The sequence below is a fragment of the Nannospalax galili genome, unplaced genomic scaffold (genome assembly GCF_000622305.1).
Source record: "Nannospalax galili isolate Female #2095 unplaced genomic scaffold, S.galili_v1.0 scaffold1051, whole genome shotgun sequence".
Classification (NCBI taxonomy): Eukaryota; Metazoa; Chordata; class Mammalia; order Rodentia; family Spalacidae; genus Nannospalax; species Nannospalax galili.
Genome location: NW_008331995.1, coordinates 37,668 through 53,629, shown reverse-complemented (window position 1 = coordinate 53,629; position 15,962 = coordinate 37,668). Strand labels below are relative to the sequence as shown.

The 15,962-nt window shown below is 45.5% G+C and overlaps 2 protein-coding genes across 12 annotated transcripts in view; one reads left to right on the top strand and one right to left on the bottom strand.

Moving 5' to 3' along the window:
• The window catches only part of Sdhaf2 (succinate dehydrogenase complex assembly factor 2), a 26,607-nt gene extending 11,398 nt beyond the window's left edge, over nucleotides 1-15,209 (bottom strand). Inside the window, exons 1-4 of one of the 5 annotated variants that reach the window (XM_029560631.1) lie at nucleotides 14,231-14,358; nucleotides 6,612-6,684; nucleotides 3,902-4,119; nucleotides 3,719-3,828 (exon numbers count right to left, since the gene is read on the bottom strand). In XM_029560631.1, coding sequence (XP_029416491.1) covers nucleotides 3,719-3,828; nucleotides 3,902-4,119; nucleotides 6,612-6,668 — 385 coding nt within the window. In that variant the 5' untranslated portion in view covers nucleotides 6,669-6,684; nucleotides 14,231-14,358. Of the gene's footprint in view, nucleotides 1-3,718; nucleotides 3,829-3,901; nucleotides 4,120-6,611; nucleotides 6,685-8,415; nucleotides 8,476-14,230; nucleotides 14,389-15,085 lie in introns of those variants that run through there. The other 4 variants (XM_029560629.1, XM_029560630.1, XM_008827093.3 and 1 more) reach the window with 4 other exon arrangements.
• Nucleotides 14,416-15,962, top strand: part of Cpsf7 (cleavage and polyadenylation specific factor 7) — a 27,263-nt gene continuing 25,716 nt past the window's right edge. For 3 of the 7 annotated variants that reach the window (XM_029560628.1, XM_029560624.1, XM_029560625.1), the window contains exons 1-3: nucleotides 14,479-14,510; nucleotides 15,071-15,179; nucleotides 15,510-15,567. In XM_029560628.1, coding sequence (XP_029416488.1) covers nucleotides 15,163-15,179; nucleotides 15,510-15,567 — 75 coding nt within the window. In that variant the 5' untranslated portion in view covers nucleotides 14,479-14,510; nucleotides 15,071-15,162. Of the gene's footprint in view, nucleotides 14,511-14,559; nucleotides 14,584-14,660; nucleotides 14,781-15,070; nucleotides 15,180-15,509; nucleotides 15,568-15,962 lie in introns of those variants that run through there. The other 4 variants (XM_008827092.3, XM_008827090.3, XM_029560627.1 and 1 more) reach the window with 3 other exon arrangements.

The following is a 15,962-nucleotide window of genomic DNA, read 5'->3' as shown; positions in this document are numbered from 1 at the left end:
TTTTTTTTTTTTTTTGGTCTTTTTGAGACAGGGTCTCCCTGTAGCCCTAGTGGCCTGGAACTCACTATGTAGACGAGGCTGGTCTCAAACTCAAGAGATCTGCCTGCCTCTGCCTCCAGAGTGCCGGGACTAAAGGTGTGCACCACCATGCCCAGCTTTAAAGTATTTCTTATAATAAAACAAAACATATAAAATACCTAGATATAAATGAACAAAATATGTGCAAAATAATGCTGAACACTGAAATATGGACTTCGGTAGCCCCCAGATGACCTCTAATGAGCTGTGCCATCTGGAGTGTAGACTGGACTAAATGACTGGATTCTAACCAACAGAACAAAGCAACAATGATGGATGCCACATCTGTGATTGGACTGCAAACACTGCAGCTTCTAAATCTTGCTGGTAGACGCTCTCTACTGCCCTCTCAGCTTGCACATGCTGACAATACAAGCTGCTCATGTTCTGCAATAGCTGGTGAAGAATTGAGACCCTCAATGGAAGAGTCTACACAAAATGGAATCCTACCAATGCCAAAGCTTGGAAGCAGATCCTTCCCTGCTCGAGCTAATTCTAAATTTCAACATTCATAGCAAAACCAGAAAATCTTTGACTTTCGCTGAGTGCTTACAATAACGACAAAAACATAATCCACTGAACAAAACTGACACATTGTACTCCAAAAAAAACTGTTTAGTGACAGCCTAAGAGATGGCTCAGTGTGGAAGAGGAAGTACCGCATTTCCAGAGGACCCAAGTTCAGATGCCAGTACCCACATAGAGTGGTTAACAAATACCTGTAACTCCAACTCCAGGGGATTGATCACCCTCTTTTCATCTCCAAGGGCATTCTATGCACATGGTGCACAAACATATATGTAGGCAAAAACACTCAAGCATATAAAATAAAAATACATTTTTTAAAAAAGTTACAGAGATATCGCATATCATTACATGTTACACTTTTGGCTAAAGTCAAAAATAAAATGTTGACAATATCAAGTGTTGACAGAGCTGTGGAAAGTGAACCCAACCCAACCTTTCCCTTCAAGTCTCAACCCTGACAATCACTGTTTTCTGTCTCTGTTGTTTTGTCTTTTCCAAAATACCATAAAAATGGAAGCACATGGTGTACTCCTTGAGTCTCAGCACAGAAAGGGGCACTGAGCACGAAGGTGGAACTAGGACCAGCTGCCTGTTTTTACACTGGCTTATAAATTAAGAATAATTTTTAAATGGTTGGAGAAAGAATCAAAAGAATAAGACTTCATTGTCTAAAAATTTTACTTCGTGGCTGGAGAGCCAGCTCAGTGGTTAAGAGCACTGGCTACTCTTGCAGAGGACCCAGGTTCAGTTCCCAGCAGCTACACTGCAGCTCACAACTGTCTCTAGCTCTAATTCCAGTTTCAAGGGCTCTGATGCCCTCTTCTGGCCTCTGCAGGAACCAGGCAAGCAATGATGCATTTACATACATGCAGGCAAACACACACATAAAATAAAAATAATAAAATATTTTTAAAGATTTATTTTGGGGCTGGAGAGATGGCTCAGCGGTTCAGAACACTGGTTGTTCTTGCAGAAGATCCGGGATAAAATCCCAGCACCCACATGGCAACTAACAACTGTCCATAACTCCAGTTCCAGGGCATCTGATGGCCTCTTCTGTCCTCTGTGGGCATTGCACAACAGGGATGCACTTACCTACATGCAGGCAATACACACATACAAAAAAAAAAAGATGTATTTATTTTTATTTTATGTATGTAAGTACACCTGTGCAATACCCGCAGAGGTCAGAAGAGGGCATCAGATCCCCCAGACCTGGACTTATAGATGGTTTTTAGCTGCCATGTGCACGATGGGTACTGAACCCAGGTCCTCTGCAAGAGCAGCCAGTGCTCTTAACCACTGAGTCTCTCTGTAGCCTTCTCCAAATAAATCTTTTTTTAATATTTTATTTATTATTTTCATGTATATGAGTATTTTGTTTGCATGTATGTAAGTGCACCCATGCCGTGTAATGCCTGCAGGGGGTCAGAAGAGGGTGTCTAGATTTCCTTGGAACTGGAGCTATAGATGTTAGATGCCATGTGGGTACTGGGAATTGAACCCAAGTCCTCTGTAAGAGCAGCCAGTGCTCTTAACCACTGAGCCATCTCTCTAGCCACAACTGGCCTGGATTTGTTATGGACACCAGGCTGCCCTTGAACTCACAGAGATCTGCCTGCCTCTGCCTCTGGAGTGCTGGGATTAAAGGCATGCACCACCCCAGCTCCAATAAATAAGTCTTAAAAAGGAAAAAAAAAATGTAGCTGGGCATATGGAACAGACTATAGTATTTCTTCCTTGTGACTAGATGTAGCTATTTATTTACTTGTCTTTTTGAGACAGGGTCTCCCTGTAGTCCCAGCTGACCTGAACTCACAATGTAGACCAGGCTGGCCTTGAACTCACAGAGATCCGCCTGCCTCTGCCTCCCAAGTGCTGGGACTAAAGGCGTGCACCACCACGCCCAGCCCATTTTTTAAAGCTTTTTAAAAAAATATTTTATTTAGGGGTTGGGGATTTAGCTCAGTGGTAGAGTGCTTGCCTAGCAAGCGCAAGGCCCTGGATTCGGTCCTCAGCTCCAAAAAAGAAAAATATTTTATTTATTATTTTTATTTTATGTGTATGCATGTATTGCCTGCATGTAGGTTAAGTGCACCCATGTCATGCAATGCCTGCAGAGGTCAGAAGAGGCTGTCAGGTCCCCTAGGACTGGAGTTACAGACAGTTGTTAGCTACCATGTGGGTGCTGTGATCCAAACCCAGGTCTTCTGCAAGAACAGCCAGTGTTCTTAACTGTTGAGCCATCTCTCCAGCCCCTGTCTCCTACTTTCTTAAATCTCCCTTTAAAGACCTCTTGTTGGCCCTGAGGATCAAATGCAACTTTGGACAAGAGCCCTCCATCTTCTCATTTAGCTAACCTTTGGAATAAAAAATCATCTTCCTCTCCCAGGCATGGTGGCACATGTCTGTAATCCCAGCCCTGAGGAGAGTGAGGCAGATTGAGACCAGCCTGGGCTACACAGTAAGGCCTGGTTCGTGAAACAAAATGAGAAAGTTGCCTTCCTTGCCTTGACACCTTGCCTTGATACCTTGTCCTTCAACTGACCTGGCTTGTCATGCAGTTAAGTAGCTAGACTCAAGTCAAGCAAGTGTTACTCCATGCCCAGCCTGATTCTTCAACCTGCCCCTGGATCCTGGGAGCATCACTTACTCTTCAATTAAATTTCCTTTTTGCTTAAAGTTATAGTCTGTGTCACAAAGAACCTTAATTGAGGCCTCCAGATGCTTATGGGTAAAGGCACTCACTGACAAGCCTGACCACCTTACAACCTTAGTTCAATCCCTCAGACCCACATGATGGAAAGGGACAACCAACTCTTGCAAGTTGTCCTCTGACCTTCACACATGCAAGAGCTCTTGAGCGTGCATGGACACACACATACATACACACACACGTACAAATAAATAAATAATAAATAAATAAATAAAAATTTAAAAAGCATCTTAACTGATAAAACAAATTTGCACATTTTGGAAAAATGTGAACTGTGCTTGGGTTTGGTGTCTATTACATGATAAAAGGAGGAAACTACTCCCTAGGATATAAGTTCAGACTCAACTCAGCCTAAGTCATCTATCCTGACAAGATGCAGTTTATCACACGGAGTACCTGTGGCCCAGTAGTAAATATCCCAGTCATTGCTAGGCTCGTTGATCAGACGATCGTAGAGGTTAAGCTGCTTCTCCGTCATGGTGTGAAGATATTCCTTAGCGAAGAGGCTGAAAGCAACAAGGCAAAGCGGTTACGAGACTGCCCCAACAGAGGGCAGTGGCACCAGGCCCTTGCTCCTACCTAAGGAGAATGCAGTTCTCCAGCATGCCCCTCTTCCTGCTCTCATAGAGGAGGCGGGCTCTTTTGGTTTCCAGGGATTCATCAGTTCTCTCCTGCCACGGAGGCAAAGGAATTTCAATCATGTCCTTTTGAGAATCTGTTGGGCTATCACCTCTGTAAAAGCATCTGGATGATGTTCCACTGAGCAAAGGAGACAGCAGGCTGTGCTTTGACAGCATCTGAAACAAACCACAAACATCTCTGTAGTACGGTCATTACCATCACTGTCATCTGCTCAACACATGAGGTGCTGAATGCACTAGAGTCTACATGGTCCTTCTTCTGATTCTGTCCCCACTTTACAGCCAAGGAACCCAGAAATCCATAAATGTGAGGCTCACAGAGGATAATCATCCAAGTAGAACCACAGACATGCGTTCTTAAATTGGGCAACACACCTCATTCCGTTGAGCAGAGTGAAAGTTCCAGATGTGTTGCTAACCAACCTTTCCAGAAATTATCCCAGCAGAAATACTGTCTCCTGCACTCCTTTAAAAGCACAGTCTCTCACTTCTGTTAAACCCTGAAGATACCCAGATCTCCCAAAGGCTCCTGATCTAGAGAAAGGCATAATCTATAAGATAAAACAAGGAAAGGCTGGGGAGATGGCTCAGTTGGTAAAGTCCTTGCTGTGTAAGCATGAGGATCTGAGCTCAAATCCTCAGCACCCATGTAAAAATCAGGAGTGGGGGCATGCATTTGCAACCCCTGCACCGTAGGCTTGAAGACAGGTAGATCCCAGGGTCTCTGCTGGCCAGAAGACTAACCAAAACACCAAGCTCCAGGTTCACTGAGAGACCCTGTCTCAAAAAACAAGGTGGAAAGTGATAGAGGAAAGATAACTGACATTGATTTCTGGCCTCTACACACACAAGGATGAGGACGTGTGCAAGCACATCCTCATACATATTATGTATAAACCAGCACACATGTTGTATGTACACAAAACCAAAAAAAAGAAGATAGGACAGGGCATGGTTGTGCATGCCTTTAATTCCAGTCCTTGGGAGGTAGAGATAAGCAGATCTCTGTGAGTTTGAAGTCAGCCTGGTTTACAGAGCAAGTTCTAAGATGGCTGAGGCTACATAGCAGGACCCTGTCTCAGAGATGGGTAAGGGTGCTTACAGCCAAGCCTGATGACCTGAGTTCAATTCCTAGGACCCATATAGTAGAAGGAAAGAACCAACTCCTCCAAGTTGTCCTCTGACCTCCACCCCACAAATGTGTAATGCGTACACACACACACACACACACACACACACACACAAATAAATGTAAAAATAAAAAAGATATTTGGGAAGGTTGTGCTGTCAGAATAAGAAGGCCTACACCCTCTCCCCCCAACCCTCCCAACAAAGACACTGATTCAACAATACACAGATTCACTCCCTCTGTGTGAAATCCAGAAAACAGGATCCAGCACAGGATCCAGCACCCCCTATGAGTACAAAACCAAGTGTACCAAAGCCAATAAGGAAAGTTGCGGAACACACTTGCCCTAACCCTACCCCCACACAACGTGACAGGGAGAAAACTCTCAGTGTCTGGCTTCTACCAGGGAGGGAAAGGTAAGACTCAAATATATGCCCAATGTTCAGACTCCTGGAACGTTGTCAAAATGGTTAGTTTCTGCTCTGACTGAATTGTAAGTGCTACAGGAAAGGTAACTGGTTGGGAGCTATAGGAAACAGGTGACAGTCTGCAGCAGCGCTTGTTCGCTACAATCCCATTCCTGCCTTAATGTGGAATGAAAACCCACAACTCCTGGCTTCTCCCTGAGCAGATACAGTAGGTGTGTCCACCTAATGCTCCAGCTTAGGTGGGGTGCTGCCTGTAGTACTGCGTTCTGTCTCTTGTCTCAGAGTACTGACAGGACACAGCTTACTCCAGATGCCTAGGTCCACTGACTCCAGAAGAGTTAACAGCATACTGTTGATCCAGAGAACCTCTGACACAGCAGAGAATCCAGTATAGTTTGGTAGCCTCTCCCCAGGACCTGGGGAGGAGTGCTGAATGGCTAATGTTCTGGGAGGTTTTTTGGTGTTGCCCAAGTCACTGGTTTCTCTTTTGTCTCACAACACTAATAGTTGTGGAATATTCTAGAAGTCTGGCAGTCACTGAGAATAAGCAAGCGAAGGAGGGAGGTAACTCTAGTGACTTGCAGCAGCTCCAAAGAATCTATAGTATCACCTGGACACCAGAGAAGCTGCTGATTATGAATTGATGGAGGACAACAAAAATTAGAAGTCTACACCCACTTTGTCTAGAAAAGTCATCCACAGAAAAGGATTGAGGCTTTCCTTATTGGTAAATAAGGAAGCCAGTCCATGAAGATTGGGTGTTACATAGCTCTTTCCCTCAAATTCAAACAGTTCCTCCTGGAGGGATGCTTCAAAGACTCAGGAAGCCAAGGAAACTTAAGGGATTCAGGATGCTCGGGAAAGATAGTAGATTTACAAGAGCTCTCCCCAAGTACACAATTGGACAGAGAGGCAACTCTTCCCCAAGCTGCCTGTAAGTTGCAGAGAACTCTTGGTTTGCAGCTCCTGAGTCCTCATGCATGCCAGGGTGGGCTTTTCAGTGATATAGCTGTGTCTGAGTCACCTGTGTCCCAAAATAAGAACTCCTCACTCATGTTCCTGTAGTAACCCCAATGAACTCACTGGCTTACCAAACTAAGGTGGAATTGTTTCGTCTGCTGCTGGTGGCCTACCCGGGGTGAACACATGTTTTTTCACATATCCCTAGGAAAAGTAACACAAAAGAGATGATTTTCCAAATGCACAGATCCCAAAATAAAGTTACAATGTACATCAAAAAACAGGATAACATGTCCCTATCCAAATGCCAAAATAAACCTCTAGAAAGTGAGCTTAAAGAACTCAAGTGTAAGAGCCAGTCATCTATGATCTCAGCTCCTAGAAGACTGAGGCAGGAGAATCATCATGAATTTGAGGCCAACCTGGGCTACACAGAGGTTTGAGGCCACTTTGGGGTAGAATGAAACCCTGTCTCTAAAATAGGAATAAAGGGCCGGAGAGATGAGTTGCCAAACATTTAGATCCCAGTTCCATCCCCAGAATCCACACAGTAGGAGAGAACCGACTCCCACAAGCTGCCCTCTGACCTCCAGATGCAAGATATGGTGCTGTGTCCACCTAGCCCATTCTACTCCTGCTAAACAAATAAGTAAAACAACACAACACCACCACTACCCAGAGGTGTATGAGGTACCTGATGAAAATTCCAAAACAGCCTTCATAAAGATGCTCAACAAGCTCGGAGAACTATGACTGAACTAAATGGGAATATTGACAAAGAGGTGGAAAACAGTCACTAAAGGAGCTGCAGAAAAAATTCACTAGAGAGATTCAACAGCAAGTCTGTTTGATGCACAACTCGTCTGAAATTACCCAGTAAGAGCAACAGAACTAAAAGGATGAAAAAGGGCCTAAGAGACTAGAGGGCACCATCGAACAGACCAAAGTATTATGAGAGTCTCAGAAAAGAGAGAAAAGAGGGCAGAAATCTTCAATCTCCTCTGCCTCCTTAGTGCTTGGATGAAAGGCATAGGCCACAATGCCTGACTAAGGGCAGAAACCTCATGGCGGCTAACAAGTCTTAACTCCAGTTCTAGGGGATCCAACACCCTCTCTGGCTTCCTCAAGCATTGTACAACATGGATACACTTATATACATGCAAGCAAAACACTCATACACATCATCATCATCATCATCATCGTACCGGGTGTATTGGTGCCTGCCTGTAATCCCAGCACTTGAGAGATGGAGACAGGAAAATGAGCTCAGGTCATTGTGGTTAATCTTCATTATCAACTTGAAAGGAATTATAATCACCTTGAAAACACACCTCTGGGTGTGTCTGTGAATGTGTTTTCAGAAAGGTTTAACAGAGCAAGGAAGACTCTCCCTGAATGTGGGTGGCACAATCCCATGGGTTCTGGTTTTGGACTGGATGAAAATGAGAGTGAGCTGAGCACCATTCATCTCTCCCTGCTTTCTGACTACATATACAATGCCATTGGGGGCTCCTGTCTTCCTTGCCTTGATGGACTGTAACCTCAAATTGTAAGCCAAAATAAACTTTTCATTCCTTACTTACATTGCTTTTGTCATATATTTGGTCATAGAATAAAGAAAGGTTAATTAATAGTCATCTCAGCTACACTGCAAGTTCCAGGCCAACCTGGGCTACACAAAACCCTGTCTCAATAAAACAGAGAGAAGGCTCAGCAGTTAAGAGCACTGACTGGTCGTGCAGAGGACCTGGGTTCAGTTCTCAGCACCTACATGGTGGCTAACTACCATCCATACCTCCAATTCCAGAAGATCCGACACCCTCTTCTGACCTCCAACCTCTGTGGGTATTACACAACACGGGTGTGCTTACATACATACAGGTAATACACTCATACACATAAAAAATAATAAAATTTTAAGAAAAGCACACTCACTGTTCTTGTAGAGGACCAGAGTTTGGTTCCCAATACCAATGGTCAGGTGGCTCACAACCTCCTGTCACTCTAGCTTCAGGGGATCTGACACCCTCTTCTGGCCTCCTCAGGCACTCTCTGAAACAGACACAGACACACAGACACAGACAGACACACACACACCCCCTTTTACAATAAAAATAATGGTGAAACTTCCAAATATTTGGGGGGGGGCATACCAATTCAAGAAGCCCAAGAAACCCCAAGCATCATAAATCCAAGAAGTCCACACTGAAACACAAATTGTTGAGTAAGTCAGAAAATAGATGCCAGGAATGCGCATATACAAACACCATGTAAGGGCACAATGAAAAGTGCCCATTTGTGAGCCAAGGAGAGAGGCCACCAGAGAAACAATTCTGTCTTCATCTTGGACTTCCAGCCTCCAAAACTGTGAGAAAAGAAATTCTGTAGTATAGCAGCTCAAGAAAATTAATACAATTAGAGTCAAAATTCAGTTACCTAAGCTACAACCTAAAGATTGGATCAGAGTCTCTAGGAATGGGCACCTGAAAATGCTTTAAAAAAAATCTTTGTAGCTGGGCTTGGTGGCACACGCCTGTAGTCCCAGCACTCAGGAGGCAGAGGCAGGTGGATCTCTGTGAATTCAAGGCCAGCCTGGTCTACATAGTGAGTTCCAGGACAGCTGGGGCTACAGGGAGACCCTGCTTCAAAAAGACCAAAAAAAAAAAAACAAAAAAAAAAACTTTGTGTATGTATGTTGTGTGTGCACAAACAAATTAGTGTGTGTGAGCATGGGTGTGCATGTCGAGGTCAGAGGACAACCTCTTTTGCACCTTGTTATGAGACAAAGTCTCTGTTGTTTTTTGCTGTGTATACGGGTCTAGCTGGCCTGCAAGCCATCAGGGACTCTCCTGTGTCTACCTCCCACCTCACCACAGGAGTGCTAGAATTATAGTGTGCGCCACCACTAAACTTTACATGATGCCTGGGATTAAACCCAGAGTGCTAAGCAAGCACTGTACCATGAGCTACATCCCCCATTTGTTAATTAAAAATAATTTTTCCAAAAAGACTGTCAAAAATTAAAGACCAAGATTGAATACTGTCCTAGTTTGTCTCTCCACTGTTGTGACAAAACACTCTGACCACAACCAACTTGGGGAGGAAAGGGTTTATTTTATCTTATATCTCCCGGGTCACAGTTTATCAGGGAGCCCAAGGTAGGAACTCAGGGCAGGAACCTGGAGGCAGGAGCTAAACCACAGACCATGGAGGAGTGCTGCTTACTAGCTTGTTCCCAGGGCCCCTGCTCAGCCTGCTTTCTTATGCAACATAGGCTCACCTGCCCAGGGGTGGCACCACCCACAGTGGGCTGGGCCCTCCCACATCTCTCACCAAGAAGATGCCCCTCAGACATGGCCACAGGCCAGTCCAATAGAGGCAATTCCCCATTAAGGCTCCCTCAACCGAAGTGTGTCAAGTTGACACTAATATCCAGCACAACTGACCCATCAACCTGACACACAAACATCACTATTAAACCATAACTTTCCAATTTCTGTCCCCAAGATATGATGTTAATATCACAACATAAGACAGTACAACCTTAAAAACCCCACAGTCCTTAAAAAATCCAAACACTTAAAAGTTCATAGTCTCTTTTAAAAGTCTCTTAACTGTGGGTGGGCGTCCACAAAATCCAAAACAAGCACTGTCTTATTTCAAAGAGAAGAATCAGGCACACCTAAGCAAAACCAAAGTGCAGCAAAGTAGCTCAAGGCTGAACATCTGGGATTCACTCACGATCTTCTGAACTCCAAAGGGTTCAGGCAGTTCCACTTCTCTGACTCTGCCATCCACAGTACACACAGCTTGTCTCTTAGACCCCGGCCAGCTCCATTCCATACCTACTGCTATCCTTGGTGGTTGTCCCACGGTCCTGGAATCTCCAAAAAAGCTGGGGTCTCCACTGAAACTGAGGCTACACCTTCACCAATGGCCTCTTCTTGCCTCTTGGGGTGCAAAGCCTCAAATTCAATCCATGACCCCTTCAATACTGGGGTCTTCACTGCAACTGAAACTGTACTTTCACCTATGGCCTTTCCTGGCCTCTCAGAGTGCCAAGCCTCAGCTGTTCTCTGTGACCCCTTCACACTTTCATCACCAGAACCACGCAGGAGACTCTTACACATTACCAAGTCCTGCTTCTAGCTTGAGATGGAGGCTCTGGTCCCCTCTGTGTGCTTACCCTGAGAAAATACCTCCCAGAAGATTTCACCTCAGTGATGCTGGTCTCTTGTTACAGCTGATTTTTCAGCCCCAGCTAACCAGCATCAATTGTCCCAGTAAAGGTTTTGCTTCAGGTTCTAGTCTCAATCACAGTTGATTCTTCAGCCCCAGCCAACCAGAACCCACAGATTCTCAATCTAAAATCTCACACGAACAGCCTTGATAGCTTCCCTTTGAAGCTTCACAAGCCAGGCCTCCATCGTCCACAACTCTTTCAACATAACTGTTCCAAGCTCCACAGCAACAAACTGAGCACGCAATGGCTTTTCCAGCCCAAAGTTCAAAACACTTCCACAGTCCTCCCCAAAACACCAAGGTCAAGTCTGTCACAGCAATATCCCACTCTGGTACCAATTTCTGTCCTAGTTTGTCTCTCCATTGCTGTGACAAAACACTCTGACCACAACCAACTTGGGGAGGAAAGGGTTTATTTTATCTTACATCTCCCGGTCACAGTTTATCAGGGAGCCCAAGGTAGGAACTCAGGGCAGGAACCTGGAGGCAGGAACTAGAGCACAGACCACGGAGGAATGCTGCTTACTGGCTTGTTCCCAGGGCCCCTACTCAGCCTGCTTTCTTATGCAACATAGGCTCACCTGCCCAGGGGTGGCACCACCCACAGTGGGCTGGGCCCTCCCACATCACTCACCAAGAAGATGACCCTCAGACATGGCCACAGGCCAGTCCAATAGGAGCAATTCCCCAATTAAGGCTCCCTCAACCCAGGTGTGTCAAGTTGACACTAAAGCTATCCAACACAAATATTGAAAGCAAGAAAGGAACCCTAAAAAATCATCAAGGCTGGGTGCGGCGGCGCACACCTTTAATCCCAGCACTCGGGAGGCAGAGGCAAGTAGATCTTTCTGAGTTTAAGGCCAGCATATATCACAGTGAAAGATTTATCGTCCTCTTTTTTTTTTTTTTTTTTTTTTTTTAAAAAAAAAAAAAAAAAAAAAAAAAAAAAAAAAAAAAAAAAAAAAATCAAATGTTCTCAGTAGAAATCTGCAGACAAGTGGAATGAGATAATCTGAAACATTAAAAAAAGCTGCTAAGCAAATGTACTGCATCTGATAACTGACCTTCTAAAATGTGAAGTAGATTTTCCCAAATAAATAAAAGCCAGGGAAATTATCACCACTAGAACTGCTTTACAAGAGACACTGAACGAGTCCAAGCAGAAACGACGGGACACTGGAAAGCAGCACTAAAACATGGTGTTCCCTGGCTAGCCTGGAATTTCCTGTTAGACCAGGCTGGCCTCAAACTTGCAGCGATTCTGAAGTGCTGGGATTACAAATATGCACCACCAAGCCCAGGTTTTTTAGTTTTTTATCTTTATGAGACAGGGTCTCCCTGTAGCCCCAGCTGTCCTGGATTCACCATGGAGACCAGGTTGGCCTTGAACTCACAGAGATCCACCTGCCTCTGCCTCCTGAATGCTGGGATTAAAGGCATGCGCCACCACGCCTGGCCTTCTTTCTTTTGAGAGGATGTGTCTCATTAGGTTGCCCAGACTGGTTTTTTGGAATTCTTCTGCCTCAACCTCTCTAGTAAATGGGATTAAATGAATGTACGTCTATACACAGTTTGTAAATCACTTTTGGAGGGGGTCTTAGGGGGTCTCCCTGTAGCTCCAGCTGACATGGAACTCACTATGTAGACCAAGTTGGCCCTGAACTCATAGAGATCCGCCTGCTAGGACTAAAAGCGTGTGCCACCATGCCCAGCTAAATCACTTTTAATTCTGGTACAGAAGCTAAATTCAAAGATCTACCTATCTATATCTATATATAGAAAGATATAGATATGTGCATAAAATTACAAATATTTGTTAATGGATGCACATTACTATTATACTCTGTGGGTTAGAGAGATGACTCAGCAATTAAGGGCATATATTGCTCTTGAAAAGGAGCCAAGTTCAGTTCCCAACACTCACTTTGGGCAGCTCACAAGCACCTTTAACTCCAGCTCCAGGAGATATAATACCCTCGTGGCCTCAGCAGGTACCTGTGTTCATGTGCACGTACACACACAATTAAAGCATATAATTAAGAATCTTCAAAAAGAGTATACTGTGACATCACACAAAAGGGAGTAAAAGAATGGTTTTGTATGCAGTCAAAATTATCAGTTTAAAATAGAAGATTTTCTACGTAAGCCCCATCATAAGCATAAAGAAAATATCTTTAGAAGACACACGAAAGAAAATGAGACTCCTAGGGCTAGAGAGATGGTTCTTAGTGCTCTTGCAGAGGACCTATGTTCTGTTCCCAGCACCCACACTGGGTGCTCACAACCATTTGTAACTTCAGTTCCAGCCACCTTCTTCTGGCCTCTGTAGACACCTGCACACAAACGGCATATGTATGTATACAGACACACACACGCACACTTACTTTAAAAAATCTTTTTAAAAAAGAAAAGTAGGATTACCTAGCATGCCCAAGGCCCTGGGTTTGATCCTCAATACTAAAAACAAATTTGTCACATGAAACAATGGACATTATATAATGTTAGGGGGGATAATTCATCAGGAAAGTGTAAGAGTCATAAATGTTATGTGGCCCTTTCATTTGAACAATTAAATATATGAAATGGACACAGACAGAACTGACAGAAGAAAATAGCAACAAACAGATTTTTAAAACCCCACTTTCAGTACAGGAAAAAACATCCCAGATGGTGGATCAATAACAGAGAACTTGAACAATACTACAGACTAAGTATAGCTAACATAACAGTCCACACAACAGATCACACATTCTTCTCAAATGAACATTCCCAGAAAAGATCGTGTTATGTCACAAAACAAATGACAAATTTAAGAAGATAAATTATACCACTTATCTAGTCAACCATACTGGAATACAACATGAAACCAATAGGGGGAAACTAGAAAATTCACAAAACATGCAGATGTTTAAAACACGTTTAAACAACCAGCATGTCAGAGTACTGAAAATAATTTTTTTTAAATTTCAAGGTAAACTAAAGTTCACCATACAAAACAGCGAGTTAACAAAAACAGTACCAAGAGATCATTTTATAGTGATGAATACCTATACTGAAAAATAAACAAGCTGAGCGTGTGTTGGTTCAAGCCTGTAATCTCAGGCCTAGGGAGGCTGAGACAGGAAGAAGATTACGAATTTGAGACCAGTCTGGGCAAAACAGCAAGGCCATGTCAAAAAAAAAAAAAAAAAAAAAAAAGAGCGCGCAGAGGACATGAAATCATGCGAGGGCAGGTTAGGCACTAGGGAGGCGGCTGGGTAACTATGCCTGGAGACAAACGAAACCTCAGTTGAGTCTTGCAGGATGACTGACCACTTAACCAGTTACCAAGTACTGTCACTCAACTCAGGAAAGGATGGCAAATGACCTCCACCTCCGGCGGAGGATCGGCCGCGCCCGGAGGCTGACCTCGCCTGCGCTGTGGGCGGATGGACTCTCCCTACAGTCTCCACGACACAAAAGAGCACGAACCCGCCCGCCCCGAACCCTAGAGCCTCCGCTTTCTCACCCGCGCCAGAGCCGGGAGCAAGGTGGCCACCGCCATGTCGCCCTACGGCACCGGAAGTCGGCCAGGAGGCCACTTCGGGGAAGCCCCAGCAAGCGACCAGCTAGCGGACTTGGCTAGCTGTGGGGGGTAGGACCCTGAGCCGGAAGGTGCGTCTTAGCGTATGGCGGAAGTAGCCGTGCGTGTGACGCCGCCGGAGGGGGGGGGGCGGGACCTGAGGCGGAGAGCGGTTCGCGCGCTTCGGGCCTAGTCGGGACTCGCCGCCGCCGCCGCCATATTCCCGGTAACGGGGGCGCGCGGCCGGGGGCCGGCGGGGCGGAAAGGAGGACCGGGACCAGCGTCGAGGCGGGGAGGGGGTCGGTTGAGGGGGCGGCGGCGGCGGCGGGTGAAGGGAGGCGCGGGCCTCTGAGGGAGGAGCTGAGGTGCCGGGGCTGTCGGGAGGGAGCGGGGCCGGCCTAGTCGAGGGCGAGGACAGGGCTCGGCGGGAGCGGAGGCGACGGGAGCTTCCGGGCCCGCGGGGTTTTGGCCCGGGCGGCCCCCGGGGCTGAGGCAGGTGCGGCGAGCTATGCTGGCGGCCGTGCCCGCTCACCTTCACCCATTCTGACGGCCCCTCGAGAGTGGAGGCCTGGAGTTCGCCGCGGCCAGCTAATCGGCGCAGTTTGCGTCGGGCCCACGGGTGATGGGCAGCGAGCCTCGCGAGCCCGGGCCGCCTGGGGGGTGGCGAGCTTGGGGGCGGGGCCGGGCTGGGCTGGGTTCCTGGAGACTCGAGGCTCGTAGCCCCAACTCCTCCCGGCCCGGGTCCCTCGCGCCTTCTAATTGTTGCCCCTTTTCTGCATACCGCAGTGGCATCTTTCTTACCTTGTGGGTTCTCTGGGCTCGAGAGCGTATTTCCGGAGCCATGTCAGAAGGAGTGGACTTGATTGATATATACGCCGATGAAGAGTTCAACCAGGTAGGTGAGAGCAGTTTGGGGTTTTGCTCCCTCGGCCTACTCGCAGCGGTTTCTCTGTCGGCTCCAGAAATTTCCTCTTAGTTTCTGAGTTTCCCCCTAGCGGGGACTTTCAAGAGGACTGACCACTCCGCTTTTAAGTTCATTTGAACCTCCAGGCTTCGTTTTTTTGTTAAAGGGTTTGCTTTAAGAGCAAATAAAAATCAGGTGTAATAGGATCGTGAATCAACCTTGGAAGCCAAAGTTGGATGACCAACTATAATTAAAAACTACAGTTACATTGCAGTATTCTCCGGGAGAATGTTGATATTTGTTACTTTGCTGTTCTCTCAGATTGCAGAATATTGGTCCCCACCTCCCGCTAGTCCCAGTGGTGCAAGCTGTACCAAAGGTACTTAAAAAGATTCTATAAAATATGCTTTAGCTGTAAGTCCAGCTCCATTTTGGGTGTTTTCAGGCTTTTATAAGTAGTTTGACTCTGGTCTTGAGAAGTTTGTGGGCATTTTGGTGTAATGTTTTACTTATGAACCTTTCTGATTCTAGAGAGTGGGAGAAAGGTAAAGACTTAAACTAGTTTAATAGCAGGTCAAAGACGCACTCGTCCTAGGTTGAATTTGTTGGTGTCTTTATATTTTTATTACAATACCAGAGAATATACAAAGATTTCCCGTGAAACAGTGATCTATGTAGTTCAGTTCTGTGATCTTCAAGCTCAACAGTAATGCAGTCTTTTTTTTTTTTTTTTTTTTTTTTTTTTTTTTTTTTTAGGTGTGGTTCCCCTTTACC